Source organism: Manis javanica, chromosome 2 (assembly GCF_040802235.1).
Source record: "Manis javanica isolate MJ-LG chromosome 2, MJ_LKY, whole genome shotgun sequence".
Lineage (NCBI taxonomy): Eukaryota > Metazoa > Chordata > Mammalia > Pholidota > Manidae > Manis > Manis javanica.
Genome location: NC_133157.1, coordinates 224,192,495 through 224,216,584, shown reverse-complemented (window position 1 = coordinate 224,216,584; position 24,090 = coordinate 224,192,495). Strand labels below are relative to the sequence as shown.

Here is a 24,090-nt window from a genome sequence, read left to right as displayed (position 1 = left end):
CTCTAAAACTAACTCCAGTGTACGATTTTTAAAAATTAAGTTGAGAGGTGGATTAAAGATGGCTGCGTGAGAGAAGAGACAGAAGCTTCCTCTTAAAACCGTATACAGTTAGAAAATATAGTTGGTGCAACTAATCCTCAGAGAGAGCAACAGGAAAGAGGACGGCGCCAGACTGCACACACCTGGAGAAAAGAGCAGACCTCACGGAACAGGGTGACGAACCAAAGCTGTGGCCCAGGGGGACCCAAGCCCTTCCCCCACCTCAGCTGACCGGCAGGAGGAAGCGAAATGGAGCAGGGAGGGAGTGGAAGGCCTGGGACTGCTGAATACTTAGCTCTGGAGATCTGCTCTGGGAGCACAAACCTACATTTCATGGTGCTTTCATGATACTCGTGTGATTATGGGGTTGAAAAGCTAATACAGGCAGAATTCCAGGGGAGACTGAGATTCAAGCCACTTGTGGAAAGCAGGGATCCATATCCAGCTGCTCTGGGACAAAAGCTTATACCTGTGTGCTCATCCCACTGGTTCAGGCAGTGGAGACAGGCACAGCAGCTGGGAAGCAGGAAACAGCTCTTTCCTCCCCACAGACACCAATACTGCTCCACTGCCACCCCCGACATTGCTTCAGGGGCAGAGCAGCTCAAGAGTAGACCTTCTGGACACAAGAGGGCACCATATGCAAATATGAAACTCCAAAGAAACCTGGACCACAGTAAAATTATTAACACAACTCCTGAGAAAGATTTAAATGACATGGACCTCATGACTCTTCCTGAAAGGGAGTTCAAAATAAAAATGATCAACATGCTAATGGAGGTACAGAAAGACATCCAAGAACTCAGGAATGAATTCAGGACGGAGATCTAATCATTGAGGAGCACGATGGAGGGTATTAAAAGCAGGTTGGATATGGTGGAGGAGATGATAAATGAAATAGAAACTAGAGAAGAGGAGTACAAAGAAGCTGAGGCACAGAGAGGAAAAAAGGATCTCTAAGAATGAAAGAATATTCACAGAACTGTGTGACCAATCCAAACAGAACAATATTCACATTGCAGGGACACCAGAAGAAGAAGGAGAGAGAGAGAAAGGGATAGAAAGTGTCTTTGAGGAAGTAGTTGCTGAAAACTTCCCCAATCTGGGGAAGGAGATAGTCTCTCAGGCCATGGCAATCCACAGCTCTCCCAACATAAGGGACCCAAGGAAGACAACACCAAGCATATAATAATAAAATTGGCAAAGATCAAGGATAAGGACAGACTATTAAAAGCAGCCAGAGAGAGAAATAAGATCACATACAAAGGAAAGCCTATCAGGCTACCATCAGACTTCTCAGCAGAAACCTTACAGGCCAGAAGAGAATCGCATGATGTATTTAATGCAATGAAGAAGAAGGGCCTGGAAGCAAGATTACTTTATCTGGCAAGATTATCATTTAAATTTGAAGGAGGGATTAACAATTTCCAGATGAGCAAAAGCTGGGAGAATTTACCTCCCACTAATCATCTATACAGTCTACTTTGGAGGGACGCTTACAGATGGAAGTGCTCCTAAGGTTTAATAGCTGTCACCACAAGAAATAAAACCACAGTAAAGAAAGTAGGACAGCTAATTACTAAGCAAATACAAAATTAAAATAACTATCCCCAAAGTCAATCACGGGATAGACAAAGAATACACAATATGATACCTAACATATAAAGAATGGAGGAGGAAGAAAACGGAGGAGAAAAAAAAAAGAACCTTTAGATTCTGTTTGTAATAGCATATTAAGTGAGCTAAGTTAGACTCTTAGATAGCAAGGAAATTAACCTTGAACCTTTGGTAACCACAAATCTAAAGCCTGTAGTAGCAATAAGTACATATCTTTCAATAATCACCCTAAATGTAAACGGACTGAATGCACCAATCAAAAGACACAGAGTAATAGATTGGATAAAAAAGCAAGATCCATCTATACACTGCTTACAAGAGACTCACCTCAAACCCAAAGAGATGCGCAGACTAAAAGGCAAGGGATGGAAAAAGATATTTCATGCAAACAACAGGGAGAAAAAAGCAGGTGTTGCAATACTAGTATCAGACAAAATAGACTTCAAAGAAAGTAACAAGAGATAAAGAAGGACACTACATAATGATAAAGGGCTCAGTCCAACAAGAGGACATAACCATTATAAACATATATGCACCCAATACAGGAGCACCAATATATGTGAAACAAATACTAACAGAATTAAAGGAGGAAATAGAATGCAATGCATTCATTTTGGGAGACTTTATAACACACCACTCACTCCAAAGGACAGATCCACCTGCAGAAAATAAGTAAGGACACAGAGGCACTGAACAACACACTAGAACAGATGGACCTAATAGGCATCTACAGAACTCTACATCCAAAAGCAACAGGATACACATTCTTCTCAAGTGCACATGGAACATTCTCCAGAATAGAACACATACTAGGCCACAAAAAGAGCGTGAGTAAATTCCAAATGACTGAAAACCTACCAATCAACTTTTCAGACCACAAAGGAATAAAACTATAAATAAATTTTACAAAGAAAGCAAAAAGGCCCACAAACACATGGAGGCTTAACAACATGCTCCTAAATAATCAATGGATCAATGACCAAATTAAAATAGAGATCAAGCAATATATGGAAACAAATGACAACAACAACACAAAGCCCCAACTTCTGTGGAACGCAGTGAAAGCAGTCTTAAGAGGAAAGTACATAGCAATCCAGGCATACTTAAATAAGGAAGAAAAATCCCAAATGAATAGTCTAAAGTCACAATTATCGAAACTGGAAAAAGAAGGACAAATGAGGCCTAAAGTCAGCAGAAGGAGGGACATAATAAAGATCAGAGAAGAAATAAACAAAATTGGGAAGAATAAAACAATAGAAAAAAATCAATGAAACCAAGAGCTGGTTCTTTGAGAAAATAAACAAAATAGATAAGCCTCTAGTCAGGCTTCTTAAGAATAAAAGAGAATCAACACACATCAACAAAATCAGAAACGAGAAAGGAAAAATCATGACAGACCCCATAGAAATACAAAGAATTATTAGTGAATACTATGAAAACTTTTATGCTAACAAGCTGGAAAACCTAGAAGAAATGAACAACTTCCTAGAAAAATACAACCTTCCAAGACTGCCCAAAGAAGAAACAGAAAATCTAAACAAACCAATTACCAGCTACAAAATTGAATCGGTAATCAAAAAACTACCCAAGAAAAAAAAAACCCGGGCCAGATGGATTTACCTCAGAATTTTATCAGACGTACAGAGAAGACATAATATCCATTCTCCTTAAAGTTTTCCAAAAAACAGAAGAGGAGGTAATACTCCCAAACTCATTCTATGAAGCCAACATCACCCTAATACCAAAACCAGGCAAAGACCCCACCAAAAAAGAAAATTACAGACCGATATCCCTGATGAACGTAGATGCAAAAATACTCAACAAAATATTAGCAAACCAAATCCAAAAATACATCAAGAGGATCATACACCATGACCAAGTGGGATTCATCTCAGGGATGCAAGGATGGTACAATATTCAAAAATCCATCAACATCATCCACCACATAAATAAAAAGAAAGACAAAAACCACATGATCATCTCCATAGATGCTGAAAAAGCATTCGACAAAATTCAACACAGATTCATGATAAAAACCTCTCAACAAAATGGGTATAGACAGCAAGTATCTCAACATAATAAAGCCCATGTACGATAAACCCACAGCCAACATCATACTGAACAGCGAGAAGCTGAAAGCTTTTCCTTTAAGATCGGGAACAACACAGGGATGCCCACTCTCCCCACCATTATTCAACACAGTACTGGAGGTCCTAGCCACGGCAATCAGACAAAACAAAGAAATACAAGGCATCCAGATTGGTAAAGGAGTCAAACTGTCACTATTTGCAGATGACATGATATTGTACATAAAAAACCCTAAAGACTCCACTTCAAAACTACTAGAACTAATATCAGAATTCGGCAAAGTTGCAGTATACAAAATTAATACACAGAAATCTGCAGCTTTCCTACACACTAACAATGAACTAATAGACGGAAAAATCAGGAAAACAATTCCATTCACAACTGAATCAAAAAGAATGAAATACCTGAGGAGAGAACCAAGATGGCGGCATGAGTAGAGCAGCAGAAATCTCCTCCCAAAACCAAATATATTTTTGAAAATACAACAAATACAACTAATCCTAAAAGAGAGACCAGAAGACACAGGACAACATCCAGACCACATCCACACCTGCGAGAACCCAGCACCTCGCGAAGGGGGTAAGATACAAGCCCCGGCCCGGAGGGACCCGATCGCCCCTCCCGCCAGCTCCGGGCAGGAGGAGAGGAGCCAGAGTGGGGAGGGGGAGGGAGCCCAGGACTGCTGATCACCCAGCCCTAGCCATCCACACCAGAGCGCAGACACAGTGCATGCGTGGGGTGCTGGATACTAGGGAAACAGGTAAGACCTGTGAGCGGGTCCCCACAACCGGTGCACCACAGACAAAGAAAAGCGAGTGCTTTTTGGAAGTCTTAAAGGGACAGGGACCCCACAGCTGGACGGAAGAGCCCAGGGCACTTAGCCCAGCAGCTGCGAACCTCAGGGAGCTCTGGCTGCCCGAACCCCCGCAGTGCAGCTTGGAGGCCCCTCACTGCGATAAACAGCCTCCCGCCTGTTCCCCCTCCAACGCGGCTCCGCCATATTGGAGCAGCAGCCTGAGGCCAGCCACGCCCACAGCAACTGCAGAGCTAAATATACTCCATAGCAGCCGGGCAAGATCAGAAACCCCGTCTGCAAGCAGCTGCCCAGCACAAGCCACTAGAGGCCACTGTTCTCCCAGGAGAGGAAGGCCATAAACTGGCAAGAAGGGACTTTCTCTTACCCAACACATGCGCCAGCTCCCCACAAATATATCTATTGCCATGAAAAGGCAGAAGAAATTGATACAGACCAAGATCACAGAGGCAAACCCTGAGAAGGAGATAGGCCTAACATGTCTTCCTGAAAAAGAATTAAAAATAAAGCTCATAACCACACTGATGGAGATGCAGAGAAATATGCAAGAGCTAAGGGATGAAGTCCAGAGGGAGATTACAGACATTCGGAGGGAGATTATAGAAATGAAACAATCTCTGGAAGGATTTATAAACAGAATGGGTAAAATGCAAGAGGCCATTGATGGAATAGAAACCAGAGAACAGGAACGCAGAGAAGCTGATGCAGAGAGAGATAAAAGGATCTCCAGGAATGAAACAATATTAAGAGAACTGTGTGACCAAACCAAACGGAACAATATACGCATTATAGGGGTGCCAGAAGAAGAAGAGAGAAAAAGGGATAGAAAGTGTATTTGAAGAAATAATTGCTGAAAACTTCCCCAAACTGGGGGAGGAAATAGTCGCTCAGACCACAGAAATACACAGAACTCCCAACAGAAGGGACCCAAGGAGGACACCACCAAGACACATAATAATTAAAATGGCAAAGATCAAGGACAAGGACAGAGTTTTAAAGGCAGCTAGAGAGAGGAAAAAGGTCACCTACAAGGAAAACCCATCAGGCTATCATCAGACTTCTCAACAGAAACCTTACAGGCCAGAAGAGAATGGCATGATATACTTAATGCAATGAAAGAGAAGGGCCTTGAACCAAGGATACTGTATCCAGCACGACTATCTTTAAATATGAATGAGAGATTAAACAATTCCCAGACAAGCAAAAGTTGAGGGAATTTGCCTCCCACAAACCACCTCTACAGGGTATTTTAGAGGGACTGCTCTAGATGGGAGCACTCCTAAGGCTAAACAGATGTCACCAGAGAAAATAAAATCACAGCAAAGAAAGCAGACCAACCAAATACCAACTAAAGGCAAAAAATAAAATCAACTACCCACAAAAGCAGTTAAAGGAAGCACAAAAGAGCACAGAATAAAACAACCAACATATAAAGAACAGAGGAGGAGGAATAAGAAGGGAGAAAAATAAAAAATGACCAGACAGTATCTAAAATAGCTCAATAAGTGAGTTAAGTTAAACAGTAAGATACTAAAGAAGCTAACCTTGAACCTTTGGCAACCATGAATCTAAAGGCTGCAATGGCAATAAGTACATATCTTTCAATAATCACCCTAATTGTAAATGGACTGAATGCACAAATCAAAAGACACAGAATAACAGAACAGATAAAAAAGCAAGACCCATCTCTATGCTGCTTCTGCTTACAAGAGATTCACCTCAAAACCAAAGACTATAGGAACAAAGAACGACTGAAGGAACAAAACAGCAGAATCATAGAACCTAAGAATGGACTAACAGTTACAAAGGGAAAGGACTGGGGAGAAAGGGAGGGAAGGGAGGGATAAGGGCGGGGAGAAAGAAAGGGGACATCACGATTAGCATGTATAATGTGCGGGGGGAGGGGCATGGGGAGGGCTGTGCAACACAGAGAAGACAAGTAGTGATTCTACAGCATCTTACTACGCTGATGGACAGTACTATAATGGGGTTTGTAGGGGGGATTTGGTGAAAGGGGGACCCTATTAAACATAATATTCTTCATGTAATTGTAGATTAATGACAATAAAATAAATTAATTAATAAACAAAAACACAAAAGAATAAAATACCTAGGAGTAAACCTAACCAAGGAAGTGAAAGACCTATACCCTGAAAACTACAAGACACTCTTAAGAGAAATTAAAGAGGACACTAACAAATGGAAACTCATCCCATGCTCTTGGCTAGGAAGAATTAATATGGTCAAAATGCCTGTCCTGCCCAAAGCAATATACATATTTGATGCAATCCCTATCAAATTACCCACAACAATCTTCAACAACCTGGAATAAATAGTTCAAAAATTCATATGGAAACACCAAAGACCCCAAATAGCCAAAGCAACCCTGAGAAGGAAGAATAAAGTGTGGGGGATCTCGCTCCCTAACTTCAAGCTCTACTACAAAGCCACAGTAATCAAGACAATTTGGTACTGGCACAAGAACAGAGCCACAGACCAGTGGAACAGAATAGAGACTCCAGACATTAACCCAAACGTATATAGTCAATTAATATACGATAAAGGAGCTATGGACATAAATGAGGAAATGACAGTCTCTTCAACAGATGGTGCTGGCAAAACTGGACAGATACATGTAAGAGAATGAAACTGGATCACTGTCTAACCCCACACACAAAAGTAATTTGAAATGGATCAAAGACTTGAATGTAAGTCATGAAACCATAAAACTCTTAGGAAAAAACATAGGCAAAAATCTCTTAGACATAAACATGAGTGACCTCTTGAACATGTCTCCCTGGGCAAGGGAAACAAACGCAAAAATGAACAAATGGGACTATATCAAGCTGAAAAGCTTCTGTACAGCAAAGGACACCATCAATAGAACGAAAAGGTATCCTACAGTATGGGAGAATATATTCGTAAATGACAGATCTGATAAAGGGTTGACATCCAAAATATATAAAGAGCTCACACACCTCAACAAACAAAAAGCAAATAATTCAATTAAAAAATGGGCAGAGGAGCTGAATACAGTTCTCCAAAGAAGAAATTCAGATGGCCAACAGACACATGAAAAGATGCTCCACATCACTTGTCATCAGAGAAATGCAAATTAAAACCACAATGAGATATCATCTCACACCAGTAAGGATGGCTACCATCCCAAAGACAAACAACAACAAATGTTGGCGAGGTTGTGGAGAAAGGGGAACCCTCCTACACTGCTGGTGGGAATGTAAATTAGTTCAACCATTGTGGAAAGCAGTATGGAGGTTCCTCAAAATGCTCAAAATAGAAATACCATTTGACCCAGGAATTCCACTTCTAGGAATTTACCCCAAGAATGCAGCACTCCAGTTTGAAAAAGACAGATGCACCCCTATGTTTACCGCTGCACTATTTACAATAGCCAAGATATGGAAGCAACCTAAATGTCCGTCAGTAGATGAATGGATAAAGAAGATGTGGTACATATACACAATGGAATATTATTCAGCCATAAGAAAAAAACAAATCCTACCATTCGCAACAACATGGATGGAGCTAGAGGGTATTATGCTCAGTGAAATAAGCCAGGCGGAGAAAGAGAAGTACCAAATGATTTCATTCATATGTGGAGTATAAGAACAAAGGAAAACTGAAGGAACAAAACAGCAGCAGAACCACAGAACCCAAGATTGGACCAACAGTTACCAAAGGGAAAGGGACTCGGGAGGATGGGTGGGAAGGGAGGGATAAGGGTGGGGAAAAAGAAAGGAGGCATTATGAGTAGCATGTATAATAGAGGGGTATGTATGGGGAGGGCTGTGCAACACAGAGAAGACAAGTAGTGATTCTACAGCATCTTACTACACTGATGGACAGTGACTGTAATGGGGTTTGTGGGAGGGACTTGTGATGGGGGGAGTCTAGTAAACAATGTTCTTCTTGTAATTGTAGATCAATGATACCAAAATAATAATAATAATAATAATAATAATAATAATAATAATAATAATAATAATAATACAATTTAATAAATTAAGTTGGGAGTATTTATGGTGTCATGATGCTCAGACAGGACTTAGGAGGACTGGGTTTATATTCAGCTCTGTGAATATTCTGTTAACATTTCAACAAGTCATTTAACCTGACTCTATTTTTGAATTTGCAAACAGTATAGTAATAGCATTGATCTTGCAGGACTACCACAAGGATTAAATATAAATATACATGTAAAAGACGATGAGATCTACAGTTTGCTTTATAATGATGCAGCCGCCAATGATTATGCAGCACACATCTGTACACCAGTCACTATGTGACAGGATCTACTGATCCACGCACCAATCCTGTATGGTAGGTCCCATTAGTAACCTCGTTTACCAGTAAGGACCCTGAGGTACTGAGAGGTTAAGTAATCTGCCTGAAATTACACAGCTGACAGTGTTGGCTCTGAAGTGTGTGTTTTCCCTTCCACACCAGACTCCTGCCACCCCATGTATTGAGGAGGAGGCGCCACCTGAGAGCCCACAGCCAACCCAGTTAGCAGCACCTGCACTTTAACAAGATCACTGCTGTCCCTACACAAACTTGGGGAACCATACACTGGGCCACCTACATCAAGATGACCAAGTTATGTCAGAATTTTCTTTAGTCTATTTACTTACTTCCCACCACTAATTTGCACCCTTCTCCACACTGCATTAGACTCCATAGAAAGCACTCTCCTAGGCAGGCAGGATAGACTGATAACAGGACCAAGTGGAAAACAGGAAACAGCCCCTGCACTTCTGTCCCCTTAAGAAAGACCACCACAGACAAGTACACTAAGTGGTTGGGGGGATGCTGGCAAACACACACATCACCCAGACTTGGGCATGGCCAGGCTCCCCAAACTGAGGTCTGAGCCAGAGTCTTCAGAAAGGGTGTATCAAATGTCATACCAAACAAGACATAGCTGCGCTGGAGATGAGAGTGATCCAAGCAGCCAGTGCAAAAGCCACATGCAAGGAAGCAGGGAGGCCCAGCTCTAGAAGCAGGTGAGGAGCCTGGCTGGGGTCAGGAGTGCAGCTGGACAGCACTGAGCCCATTCAGACCAGTCAGAAGGCTTTGGTTGTACTACTCCAGGCAAGATGACTACTGCGGAGAGGTGTTTAAGATTTGAGAGCTATCAGGAGCCACAAGAATAGGAACTGACTCAACTGTGTTGAGAAAATGGGCAGAAGAGGCATAACCCAGGCAGGCTCCTTTCAGAAAACTGCACGGACTGCTGTGGGCTGGCACTTACCAGTGGTGGGAGAGGAGAGAGATGAAAGTGGGTGAGGGGGAAGTCATGTACCACGTCACTCTACCACAGTTTCAGGGCAGGAAAAGAATGGAATGGAACCCCACTCAGTACCATTCTTACTGAGGTCTAAGTTGTTCCCTGGGCTGTGCACTCAAAAGACATGGTCACTCCTCTGAAAAGCATTTAGTACCTTCTGGTATGGATTTATAGATATCTAGGCATTTATATAATTACAAGATACATGTATATACTTATAAATAAATTTTCTTTAGTCTATTTACTTACTTCCCACCTCCTAACTCCTGTCTCAGCATCATGACATCCATGAGAGTGGGTCCAGACAGTGCATAAAGACAGACATCATGACCGTAAGTCAATTAGCCCCTCAAATTATCAGACTGGACGGCCATGATCCCAAGAGTGGCAGGGGACCAGCAAAGTATTTCCCAAGGAAGCTATCAGACCCTGGAAACCCAACTAAAACATCTGTTGAAAGAACAAGAATATAGTACATGTGTTGCTGTAAGAGGAAAGTCAAAGACCAGGTCATTCTTCTCCTGAGCTGATTTTAAGGCATGTGGATTAGCTAAGCCTATACAGAATGTATCTATCCATTAAGATGTGCCAAGTACTTGTGAACCTCTGAATTGTTGCCCATGAAATCTGTTCTCGGGCATGAACACCTGAAGGGAGGGAAAAACAACAGGGAAACTGGTGTAGGCTGAGAGAGAGAAGACGTCACGCGAGCTGAGCTTGATGGAGAAGCAGGAGCTGGCTGGGCAGAAACAGAAGAGGAGACAGTTCCAGAAGAGGAAGCCACAGGTGCAAAAGTGCTGAGAGCAAAGAGCTGTGGGTGTCCGAGGCACTGAAAAGTCAAAATAACTGCCCCACGGCTGAGTAAGAAGCCAATGGCCTGAGGCTGGAGACAGTGGGAAGCTAGATCAGGTGAGGCCCTGGAGGTCACATTAAGGATCTGCAATTTTACCCAATTCTAATGAGAAGCTACTGGGGAGTTTGAAGGAGAATAACATAGGATTTATGTTTTTACAAATTCACTTTGACAGCTGTGTGAAGGATGAACATATGAGGAAAAAGGAACATCAGACCAGAAGCAACTCCCATGGCCCAGAGAAAGATGAGGGTTGCTTGGGTCAGAGTGGATGCCACAGACAGGAAGAGAAGGTAAGGAATTCAAGATATATTTTGGAGATAGTACCATCAGCATAAAAAGATGGATTCATTATACACGGAAGGAGGTGTCACAGAAGGCATCCCAGGTCTGTAGCATGAACAAGTGATGGCGTGTGGGGCAAGGCCGGGAGGGGATCCAATATATTTATTAAACAGGGAGGATTTGGGGAGAACAGGTTTCACAGGCAACAATTCAGAGGTTCACTTCTGGCAGGTAAGCATAAGATGCTTATGAAAAATACAAATGTAGGTATCAAGAGCCAGCTGATCCACCATTGGAGTCTGAGATGCAGAAGAGAAGACTGGCTACACAAAGAGCTATCTAGATGGGTGGATGGAGGTGGGGCGGGTGTGGGTGGACACAGCTTAAAATACTGATACAGAAAAAGCATGACTTGAACCACAGGACCCAAATCATACAAATGAACTATTAATAGTACATTCAATCTCAGTGTACTACGAAAAGACATAGAAAAAATAAACAAACACTTACTCCTAAAAACCAAATCTCTGACATCTCTTTCATCCTTCCCAGTCTTTTAAAAAGATAAAACAAATAGTGCACATATGATACAATCAAAGAACTTTCCAAGGAGAGTTTTCTGCACTCAATAGCCTGGCAATCAAAGATGGCACTGTGAACACTTACATTTACTTCAATATTCTGAATTAAAACTGCCTTCAAGCCTAGAAAATCATGGTACGGGGTGGGGGGGGGGGCACGGGGAGAACAGTGTAGCACAGAGAAGGCACATAGTGGATCTGTGGCATCTTGCTGCACTGATGGACAGTGACTGCATTGGGGTATAGGTGGGGACTTGATAATATTGGTAAATGTAGTAACCACATAGTTTTTTCATGTGAAACCTTCATAAGAGTATATATCAATCACACCTTAATAAAAAATTAAAAAGAAAAAAGAAAAAAGTTTCAGTTTAAAGTATACAAATATAGGTCTGTTCTATTATTTTTAGCCTGTTCTAGTAAGTATTTTATGTCATCTTAAATTGGGACACTGCTGGGTTTTGAGGTTAACGTGACTGATAACACCAAATCTGACGTTTAGAATGTCTAACTGCAAATGGTGATCTATATATTCTTTGGATTTGTGCTTTTTACTTTGCGTTTATCTAAAAGTACTAATTTTTATACTCGAAAATAACCAATTCAGCCGATTCCTATACACCAACATCTTTGTCTTTATCACACAGAAAAAATTAATCAGAATAAAAATCTTCCTGTCTTGGAGCAAGCAAGCAAGCCAAGAAGGCGGAGAGGAAGTGCACCAAGCTGCCTGCACACCGCGCTCATTTCAGAAGCACTGTGCTCGGCCCTGAGAAGGGGACAGGGCAACATGCTCCTTAGTGTTGCCAAAACCTCTTCTTACACAATCTAAGAGCAAAACCATTCATCTGAGAGGACAGCCTGCTCTGGCCCTGCACAGAGACTGATTCTGAGCTTGATGCTGTCCCTACCTTTTCCTCTGCCCCATATGTGTGGGGCTCTGCTCTCTTGTCCAACCCTGACCTCTATCAAGATGGTATTTCAATTAAAAAGGCCTCTATTCATTTGCTCTTCCTGTGGGCAAACACAATGGAAAATACGGTGCTTCAATCAACTGCTTCGGGATGAGCAAAAACACTACAGCCTTGCTCTTCTTCCAAAATTCGTATTTCTAAAATCACTTTGAATTTTTAAAAAGTCCAGTCGCTATTTAATATCCCACTGCTTCTTGATTCACAGATCTTGAATCTAGCCTAGACTGTGAGTGAAGTCAAAGCCTTACTGTTGAGGATCAGCGCTAACAGAGAGCTGTCATACAGGAGAGGGCGTGCTGATATAAATAAATGAATCCCAGACAAGTCTAGGAAAAGATCAAAATTTTCAATAAGTATGGAACTCTGCCTCTGAGCACTCATTATTGATTATATTCAGTTATACGATTCAGTCCTGAGATGAGAAACTGCAGTTTTTAAAAGTTCCCATACTCCGACGTTCTTTAAAATTCAAGAGTTTGAATTTAACTCACAAAAATCTTTACTCTAAATATCTAATTACATTAATAAGTGGCAGGTGCTTTGTTTAGAGAACATCATACCAAGAGCTCCAATATCACATGTCAAAAATGTCTGAAAGCCTAGACAAGAATTAAGAGATGCTGACAACTTCCTAAGGAAAGCCGGTTTGACCGGGAAACTGCCGTTTGTGCCAATGCACCAGTATCCTGGGGCAACTACGATGTTTGACCCAGACACCAAACTGAATCAGTCTAAAACTCTACTCACGATACTGTAGGTCTTTACCCAGTGCCAGTAACATGATATTTAGATTTATATATTTTAAATAAGAAATATTTTTATTAAATTCTTCATTGAGGATTCTATCTTCCAAGTTTAATATTCATTAGTACATAAGGAAAGCAGCTAAATGTTTTGGTTTTATTCACACATGAATTACATGGCATTTTTAACTTCTAACCATGTTTCCCAAACACTATCTTGAACATTACAGTGAAAATGTACCTGGTATTTATACTTTTATATGAATAAAAACCTTAACATTAAACTAGAAAATTATTTATTCAGAGTATTGCTGACCCTTAGCAATAAGCCCATCTTACAATATGGAGTATCAAATTAATATACAACCTTTATAGTGGGTAAAGGAAACCAATTTCTTAAATAAGAAAGTCCACATTACTCTTTTTTCATACAGTCTTATGTAAGCTAAAGTTAGTATTTCATTCTTTAAAAAGTTCTGTATCGCAGAATGGATATGAACATCTTAAAACAAAATAAAGCATAGAAATTTAAGAGACACAGGACAGAGCATAAACAGTTTACTCACTTAAAATGCACTTTCATAAAAGTACTTTATTTACTATTTGAAAAGCTATCTAGGCTTTATGCCAATAGTTGCAAACCACATCAACTTCCATTTTTCCATAAATGTAATTATAACTCTATTTGAAATAAATTCTGAAAAACTTATCCACCTTTTTAATGCAAAGGCATGAATCCGAATAAAATTTAAACCAAACGTATTCTTAAGTAATTTATACCTTTAGCCCAACACATTGGAAACGGACTACAGCCACTCTTCTCCATACAGATGGCACCTGCTGGCCTCAGGGCCGCTCGGCCTGCCAGTTCCAACAACATAGACTCAGTCCTACAGGGATCAGGCCAGGCGTCCGCACGCCAAGTCCCGGTTCATCGCTCCCACAGGGTTTGCTTCCATCCACAAGCAGGACCAGGCTCCCCTGTGTGCTCCTTTTTTTTTCAGAGCTCGAAGCAAAATTTGGAAGGTGTTCCTTCTGCAATATTTTCCAGCAGCTTGAAGAATGACTCTCAGTTACAGTATCTTCTCATGTTTCCGCAATCTGAAACACAGACCATCCTGGCCAGATTAAGCTACGGAACAGAATGAAACCAGCTCGTAATGTGACCCCACGGGTCTGTGTTCCTAGATTCATTCAGGAGAGAGAGGGAGGAGACGAGGGGACAGAGGGTGGAGAAAAAGTAGGTCAGTAGCCAGCACCTTTTTAACATGCTAATCCCACCCTTCTGTTCAATTCGTCTGGCAGACTTGTGTTTACAAAACTGACAGGCGACTCTAAAATTGAGTGAGCTGCAAATCAGGTCTGACCCAGATGTCTGTAGATGGCTCCTCCAAATATTTTTGTTTTTTAAAGTCATGCGTTTGGCTTCTTACCAATCTAATTCCGACCTTAGAGTTAAAATAATTACCTTGATGAAATATGAATAATTTGGGGGGAAAAAAATCCTTAAAAACAAGTGTGTAAAAAAAAAATGTCTGTAAGAACCCAAATATTTCTGAGGTAAAATATTTTTCCAAATAGGTATTTTCGTAATAAGTTTGCAAACGTATAAAACTATCTAGAAAACACACTAAGCATATAAAAAGAATATGAGGTTGCTAGATTCTTTTTAAATTAGCTTAGGGAACCCTGAGGGATCCAATATGCATGATTTCTTAGCTTCAAAATATAAGTGGGTAACAAACTCCTACTGAAGTAGGACAGAAAAATGCTCTGTACTAGTAACTTTTTTTTAATGCAAAGCTACTTAGTTTTCCACTCAAACTGAGAGATAGTCAAGGTCATCTTAAAAATTTAGCTCTCTGAACACATTCCACTCTAGCAATAAGATAATAAGAGGCTCCTGGAGCCTTGTTGTCTGAGCATATTTAATACACATTCAAGCCCTGTATATTACAGCTCTCCTGATAAATGGGTAATTTTGTTAGTAGTAAATTCCATAAACTAATAAAAAATCAAGTACTTTATTTAACTGCGAACATGACTGAGGCTTTATGAATTCACTAACTACTGAAAACAAGAGCTAAAAAAGGCTGAAGAGAACAAGAGGCCTATCTATCCAGTGACGTCCCAGGACAGTGTGTTTCATTTCTAACACACTGCTCTCAGCGATGGCTTTGTCTCTGTGTGTAGCATTCAGGATCTTAACAGCAGCCAGAGCTCACGTGACCTCTTCTATCCCCCAGTGAAAATACATCATTCACCAGAGTGAACTCTGACCCTAGGCAACACTAGGAGGAAAAGGACTCCAGAAAAACACAGGCAAGCCAGCTAGAAGAGGAATGAGCAGACACATCAATGAGGATACATAGGAAATACCCTCAGCTTCCACTGACAGATGAGAGAGCCCAGGACAGAATGCCTCCCGCTGTCGTGGGAAGAAGGATCCACGCACCATGAGCGAGTCAGATACCTGACCCAGATCCCGGAGAATGGCTTGGAGGTTGATCTAAACCATCAGCTAACAGACTGTACAAACAACCCAAGCAAAATGCTGAATCTCTCTTGGAACTTGAAACTCAAAAAAGTTAAGAAAATAAAGCTACCTTTACTAGGTATAATGTTCTACATACTAAACACTGGTCATATGTAATTTTCACATTTTCTGAGCAGAACACATCTGTAGATAAGTAAAGTGCTAACACATCTGAAGATAAGTAAAGACAGGGTCATACACCTAGGAAGAGGCACACCATCCCTGAGCCCACCTGTCATCCACCCCCACTTGTCTCCACACCCACTGCCTGACGCTGGCCCAGGCTGTGCCACTCAGGCTACAGCCATACACATACCCCAGAAGAGGTTTTCAAGCCAGACTTCATAGATGCCACAGCACCACCTGCCCAGAAAAGAGAGGGGCTGGTACAGGCAGTGGTGACAGACGCAGAAGCTAATGCCCAGCCATGGAGGAATAGATAAGAGGACAGACTTGGGAGCTTTTTAGGACATAGAAAGTGAGCGTGGAGAGTGAGGGAGGGAAGCCAAGTTTCTGACTTTGAAGTAACCAGAGGATGACAGCTTTCTCTCCCACCCAGTTAAGCTAATCTATATTTTATTTCAATATCAAGCATCACCTCCTGATAGGCAAAGTTGCCCAGATATAAAAGACAAGAAACAAAGATGCATAAATCCCTCCAGGTCACAAGCAAGGCGCAGATGGAAGAGCAGTAGCCACGCAGAGCTCAGAACCAGTCGGCCACTGAGAAGCACACAGGCGGCCTGAGTACAGTAGGCGAGGGGGCGGGCAGCACAAGGAGCTTCTGTGCTGGCTGCTCCGGCAGACGCGCCCAGCCTCATCCCTACCACCACCACAACCACTCAGCTCTTCCCTGTTTTTACAGGACGGAAAGGTGGAGCAGTTTGCCTCACGCCAAAAACCTAAGAAATTACAGGAGTACTAGCTAATTTGGTGATATTGTTACTGCTATTTTCTTCTTGCTAAATATTTAAAACAAATTATTCTTTTACATTCCCAATCCAGCGACTCCTTGAAAAGCACAGCAATATCCTACAGGTAAGGGCAACAAAAGGGAAAAGTACCTTTATGTTTTCTGTATACTACTGTAAAAGCCATCATTCATTAAAGAGTTCTGGCATTTTTTAAACCCTCTTCAGAGTATCAGGACACTTAAAAGCTGACTCTGCTAAGTCCTGCTTAATAAGTAAACTTCTAATTAAAATTTACAAAATACTATTTGCTCAGACCCCAAACCTTAGTCACCCTTGACTCCCCCCTGTCTCTTACCCCAAAGCAATCCATCAGCAAAATCCATCATCCTACCTTCAAAATACATCCCAACAGTGTACTTGTCTCCACACCCACTGCCTGACGCTGGCCCAGGCTGTGCCACTCAGGCTACAGCCAAATGCCACCTCCTGGTTTCTCTGCTTCTCTCCTGCCCTATATGAACCAGCAGCTGCACTGACCCTGTCAAAACACCAATCACACCACTGCTCTCCTCTGATAAAAGTCACCTGTAGCACCCCAGTTCACCCAGAGCAGGCACTTGGACACTTCGCATGGTCTGCTGGGCCTGCAAGAGGGGGCTCCCCTCAGGTCTACATCCTACATGTCATCATCTGCTCACCTCCCACTCCTTCCCCAGGTTTTCTCAACTCCAGCCACACTGACCTCCCTGCCATTCTCTGCCCATACCAGGCATGTACCCACCTCTGGGCCCTAGCGCAGTCTGTCCCTCTAGGCAGGACACTTTGCCCCAGATATCCACAAGGCTCACGCACTTTCCGCTGCCCATCTTTGCTCAGACGTCACCTATCCACAGGCCTACCCCGACCACCTTATCTGCACTCATGCAGCCCATGCCCTTGCCCTGCTTCACTCTCCCCAGCACTTACACTTCCTACAGGACCTCACGATCTGTCTTCTTGCTGGCCAGCTGCCCCCACTACGATACAATTTCCATGGCACGAAGGAATTTGTCTGCTCTGCACATACTGTCCCCAGGGCCTTATTGCTAAGATAGTTAAGATGGTAGGCCATTTTCCACACCTTCCTCTATCACCTTCAGGTAATGAGGAGATGGCAGAGGGAATCTCTGTCCTATTTAGAGGCCCTGGCCACAGAGAAGGTATCCTAAGATGCTCCAGATGTCAGGACCTGACACAGTTCAGTGACGGCACTGCCTGCCTTGGTCTTGAGTACCACTTCACTTCTAAGACCCAGTACTGCTCAGGGGCTTGTTAAGTAGCTGCTGGGTAAGTGAATTAAAAAGTATGAAAACCTTGCTTTTTCAAGAATGTAAGAATGGAAAAAGAAAAACTGACCTAAAATCTAGGAAAACCATAAGTACGGCCTCTCCCCATGCCACATAAAAAATAAATCATGTAACTGTAATATGATGGCACTCCTCTCAGAACTTCCACTGACAATTTTAGTGGAGCAAAAATCAAAACCGTGTGAGACTAGAGAAAAATCATTAGAAGACTACCAAGCAATGCTATGAGTAAGCAGAGAGGGGAATTCTAACACCGCTCATACACTGTACAATGTCATCCAATCTGGCTTCCCTACAGAAACTGAGAAAGTTACTAGGAAAGAACCATTCAGAAACAAACTGCTTATAAATGCCAGCAATGGCAGACCACAAACATGCAAATCTGACTTTCACGTTCCTCATGCAGTTTTCATGTCTTTGTTTATCTTTTACCTTAAGTAGTAACACCAAACTGCAGGGCAGTACTTCCTGGAAGAGTAAAGCCCTGGTAAATGAGTTTATGTCCGCGAACAGAAAGGCTATGAAAGAAAACTCATATATATCCATAATTCAAAATCCAACTTCCCTTCCCTTTTATGTTTGCATTAACTAGAGTTACAGATTTAAAGAGGATCAACACATTTACAATATAGTACCTCCATTAGCAACTGGCCATTACAATGTACGCTAACTTCTGGAAGTCAGGTATCCTACCTACGTTAAGCTAACTTCCATAGAATGATCACTTCTATGTCACTGTACTCAGTTTCCACCCAAAAACAAACAGTTTTTTGAAAGTTGTAATCTAGCAACAAAAATTAAGACTTGGTAAGGACTAAAGAAATTTAGTCATAAGCAAAGATATGATTCACTTTCTGAAAACACAGATAATAGGTCTTGAAATACAACACAGTCCAAAAGGTGATGGTATTGGTATATTTGCTTTCCTAGCAAAGTTTTGTAATTATTATACCTCCCTTCTGTTACTCTGGCGGAACTCTGGGAAAGCTGAGAAAGGCACTGAATTTGCACCTGGAAGATGCAAAGGAGTCACAGTTCTCTGTGACATAGAGAAAGCCCCATTTCAGCATTTTGCACTTCAGTCTGTCCATCTGTAAAGCGAGGATGACAAAACCTACCATTACAGAGTAGTGAGTATGTGTCAGTCACAAATCAGCATAACAGCAACACTAAAAATAATGGGAATACAATAATAATGACATAATGGTGATACTGAGTTAATGCTTTCTATGCACAAGGCTCTATTCTAAGAAATTCTATAATACTGACTCACTCAGTTATCAACAAACAACCCCAGGAGATAGATTCCCTTACTCCACTTCACAGATGAAGCAATCAAAGCACAGAAAGCTAAGTAACTTGTTCAAGGTCACAAAGTTTCTAAGGAGCAAAGCTTGAAATCAGACTCAGGCAGTCAGGCTCCACAGTCCGTGTTCCTCACCGATCAACTGCACTAGTTTACCCAATTAATAATTGAGGTAGATGATGTTACAATCCACATGTGATCCCTGGACATACTGAGGAGCAAAAATTAAGCAACATACCTAATATTGAGACAGGGACCACGGATGTAGTCAGAGCAGGGTGAGGGCCTCTGGAGAGGGCAGGGCGAGATATCTGCAGTCAGAGCAATGTAACTACATGCAGGGAAACCCCCCCTGCTAAAACTCTATGTTAAACATTGAGCTCTAGAATCATTCTTCAGTGAAATCAGTCAATGTTCCCCAGATAAAGAAGAGTAGCACACGTTTTATTATGCTAAACATTTGTAACCATGTAGAAGATTCACGTTAGCATGCTAAAAGGCCCAGGCCTATGGGCTGTCTTTCCTCCTTCAGATCTGAGGAGGTGATTCTGCAAACTGAGCAACTAACTTAGCTGCAGACCCAGCTGTAGACGGCATGGTAAAAGGCAGGGAGAATTCCATCTTAAAGATAAGATTGCATTTTAACACCCAGGAAGTTCAAGAGGCAAGATTCTTTAGCAAGTAGACAATACCTCAGCCCGCCTTGGGGGCTGGGCAGGCAGCCTTTTGATGTGCCCCCAGACCAAGGCTCCGGTGTCCCAGAGAGAAATCAAGGCAGGAAATTCCTTACAGGTAAGTTAATTTTTAATATTCAGGGACCACTTAACAAGTCCCCACCCCTAAGTTCTTTCATGTTCTCGAAAAATCCTCAACTGCCTATAAAACCCCCTAGACAACGCACCACTGCGGGACTCTCTTGTCCCATCCTAGCGTGAGCCGGGAGCTCTGTCCCTCCCTTCATTTTATCTCTAAATAAAAGCCTGTACCTTGCTCTCCTACCTTGACTCTTTGTGAAGCTCATTCTTCGGCTCCGTAAACAAGAACCCCGGCATCAATACCATAGCTAAATAGTCAGGGGCAGACTGGGATATGCACCAATGCTTGTACACCAGTCAGACCATGCTGAAGTCATTGCCTAATCCTCTAATTCACCAAATCCTGCAGCTCACCAAGTTATCTGGTGTCGGCAATCCTGCCCCAGTTCAAATTCAGATAAAACCCATCTGTAAGTCCGGGGAGAGGAAATCCCGGGACAAAATACCTCTAAAAACCAAAATCAGTCAAAGGAAGAAGTAAAGTTTAAAATCCGTTTATTGGTTACAAACTGCAGTCCGGCCCGTCTCTCCTGCTCAAGCAGCAGCAAAACCGGCCCTCCCCCTCACCTCTCAGGTACAGATTAAGCCCTCCGTTGCCCAGGTAATTACCCACTGATATGGAGATGAACTTCTCCACCCCTGAGGAAAGATGCAAATGCACTAAAGCCGTACTTCTTTCTACCTCTGAACGTGTGCAGATGTACCAAAGCCAAGCAAGATATTCTGGAAATGTTACAATTTTACCCACACCATCACCTGTACCTGGTAGACATGTACCTGGTACCCGAGTAACATTGAACATGACATACATATCCAACATACTTCATCATTTCATCACCATGATTTTTTCTACGCTATAAATCCAATTTACCCTTAGTTTGATCACTCATCTCATTTAGTAAATTGCAATAGTATCAAAGCACAGCCTTACCATGTGAGATAACTGAGTAGAGAAAGCCCTGGGTTGCCTGATGGACAGGCTGAGCAGTGCCAGTCATGCACGGCCACAGGAGGAAGTCCGCTGTGTCAGGACAACCCCTAGTGGTGAGTGCGAGTCTCTTCCACGACCTGCCTTCCTCGGCCATGAGTGAAAGATCAACAACTTAGGTTTTAAATATCCCTCATGATGGCCCGAAAGAGTAAACAGTGCTTCAATTTGACTCTGCACTCCATTTTCAGTATCAATAGCACCTAGTATGGATCCATCCCTTACTCTGGTTATATTCGGAGTAGAAACATGACCAAGACAGTTTCTTTTCTTCTGAAATACAGCTACCTAGAGGCTGGTTTTCTGTCGACTTTCCTCCCTTGGGCTTTGGGTTTTAACACACTGGTATCAATAGATACTATTCCAATTTAGCAAGAAATGTATGGAGTCACTTTTCCAATTCTTCCTAAAATATTTTAGCCCCCAAAAAAATGTTAAGACCAACCTCACACCTATCGAGATGATTTACTACTGAAATAATAAGGAGGCCAGGATGTGGAGAAACGGAAATCTTGTGCACCACTGGTGGGGAAGTAAAATGTGGGAAGCGATGGTACATCCACTATGGAAAACAGTACAGCGGCTCCTCAAAAAATAAAAAATAGAACTACGATGTCATCCAGCACTTCCACTTCAAGATACATCCCAAAGAACAGAAAGCAGGGACTTGGAAGAGGTATTTACACACCCGTGTTCACAGCAGAATTATTCACTCACCCCTGTCAATAAGTGAAAGAAAACCAAGGACCTGTGACGGCTGAATGGGTGAATAAAATGTGGTGTGTATACAATAGACTATTACTCAGCCTTTGAGAGGAAGGAAATCCTGTCACATGCCACAACCTGGATAAACTGAGGACACTCTGTTAAGTGAAATAAGCACAAATCCTGTATGACTCCACCTACATGAGGTTCTGCGAGCAGTCGTCCCCAGACGGAAAGAAGTTGGGTGCCAAGGCTGCAGGAGGGAGAAAGTGGAACTGTATAATGGGAACAGAGTTTCAGATTTGCAAAATAAAAAGGTCTGGAGATCTGTTTCACAACAATGTGAATATACTTAACACTACTGAACTGTACACACTTAAAAATGGTCAAGACAGTAAAGTTTGTTATGTATTTTTGTCCCAATACAACTAATTTTAAAGAACATTAGAACCATTTTAAAAGAATGAATCTCATTTATATTTTACAACAAACAGCAAACATGACATAATTCTGTCTAGCACTACATGGGGGCTTTATGTGGCTTTAAAAAAGAAATTAATTCCCTAAGAAACTTGGAGATAATTACCAATATGTTACTGCCAAGGAAGTAGGAAACCCAGGCTTAAACAGGAGAAAGCCTTGGGATAAAATCAGACTCTGTAAGTCAAAGCCACACATGGCACCAACGCCCAGATGATTTCATCTTCCCCTTAACCTGGAAGCCTAGTGTTGTCCACCCAGTTTACTTCAAGTTCTCCCTGAGTCCCAAACAGGCCACATGCCACATATGTGACCATGGGTACTTTTCAAAAACCTCTCTCTATAACTTAGTTTTCTCATCAGTTTTGAATTAAGTTAAAAGCAGCATCTGCCTTTCACAGTTAAGACAATTAATTAAGTCTGATAAACATAAAGGGCTTGGGGAGTGCGTCATTATTAGAGCATTGCCCTGCATCTTCTGCTCTGGTGCAACAAATTAAGCACTAGGGATCCCCAAACTGGGACAGAGTCCCGGCCCCTGAAGAGTCCAGAGCCTGTGAGAAGAAAAGCGTGAGTGTCCCCAAACTCCCAGTCCCAGCATCTGGCATGTGGGTCTGAGAAACCTCCAATAATCTCCTTTAAGGTATAACGCAGTGTAAGGCTTAACTGATTCATGGATATATTTGTAATCCTGAAAAACTAGAACAGCCTACATGTTCAGAAGGGAAATGAGTAAATAAAATTTGGAAAATGGTGTTTGCTAAAAATTTTTGACACTGGAAAATACTAATGAAAAAAGCAACACAACATAGGAGGAGGCAACTCCCAGTCCTAAAATGCAAAAATTTTTCAGGATTTGTATTTTAAGTACTGAGAAAAGATATGCAGAACATTAGAGTGTGATATTTTGGTGTAAAGCAAAAGAAAATACATGTACATTTGCATTTCCTTGAACATGCATGGAGCAACTCTAGGAGTTCAGTTATGAAGAGTTATTCTTCCAGAGAAAGAGGGAGACACTTATGATTCCCTACCTACCATCTGAATTTTACCTTGTGTATTTCTGCTCAAAATAAAAAATGAACATAAAAATTAATTATTTTAAAGAAACAGTACCTAGTATAGTCCCCAATATTTAGCAGCAAGTAAACAGTCCTTTCTAAATAAGACTGTGGTCAAATAACAAATCAAAAAAGAAAGTAGAAAATGTTTATAACAGAGTGACAATAGAAATAAAATATCAAAATCGTAAGGATGAAGCTAAGAGTACTTAGAAAGAAATCTATAACCTGAAGTGATTATATTTAAAGGTAAAAGCATCAGCTGTTTATGTCTTTACCTTACGAAATAAGAAACACACAAGCAAATTAAATGCAAAGTAAGGGAAGTACAGCCAGTATAAGGGGCCGCTGCACGTCAGCACAAGAGGCAGAAGGAGGGCAGCACAACCTGCCCAGCTGCAGCTCCAATGCTGGCATCTTTTTCATCACGGACTTTGCACATCAGTTTTATTTTTAAAAATACCGCATTATACTATTACTTATCTTGATTACTGAGTTTTTTGGCAGCCCCACAAATGCCTCACCAGAGCCCCAACCCTACCCACACGCACCTATTCCTACATTCTGCTCTCTTCCAATGGCCTCATTCACCTCAACCCCAAGGAAACTCATACCCAGGATTATCCACTAGGGAATT

At 41.8% G+C, this 24,090-nt stretch overlaps 1 protein-coding gene across 13 annotated transcripts in view; it reads right to left on the bottom strand.

Moving 5' to 3' along the window:
* Window positions 1-24,090, bottom strand: part of PTK2 (protein tyrosine kinase 2) — a 299,782-nt gene that overhangs the window by 200,129 nt on the left and 75,563 nt on the right. For 3 of the 13 annotated variants that reach the window (XM_073230264.1, XM_073230266.1, XM_073230265.1), the window contains exon 1: window positions 14,083-14,407. The exons of 3 other annotated variants lie outside the window; for them this stretch is intronic. In XM_073230264.1, the coding sequence (XP_073086365.1) occupies window positions 14,083-14,182 (100 nt within the window). In that variant the 5' untranslated portion in view covers window positions 14,183-14,407. Of the gene's footprint in view, window positions 1-14,082; window positions 14,487-24,090 lie in introns of those variants that run through there. 7 more of the 13 variants (XM_073230271.1, XM_073230272.1, XM_073230261.1 and 4 more) reach the window with 5 other exon arrangements.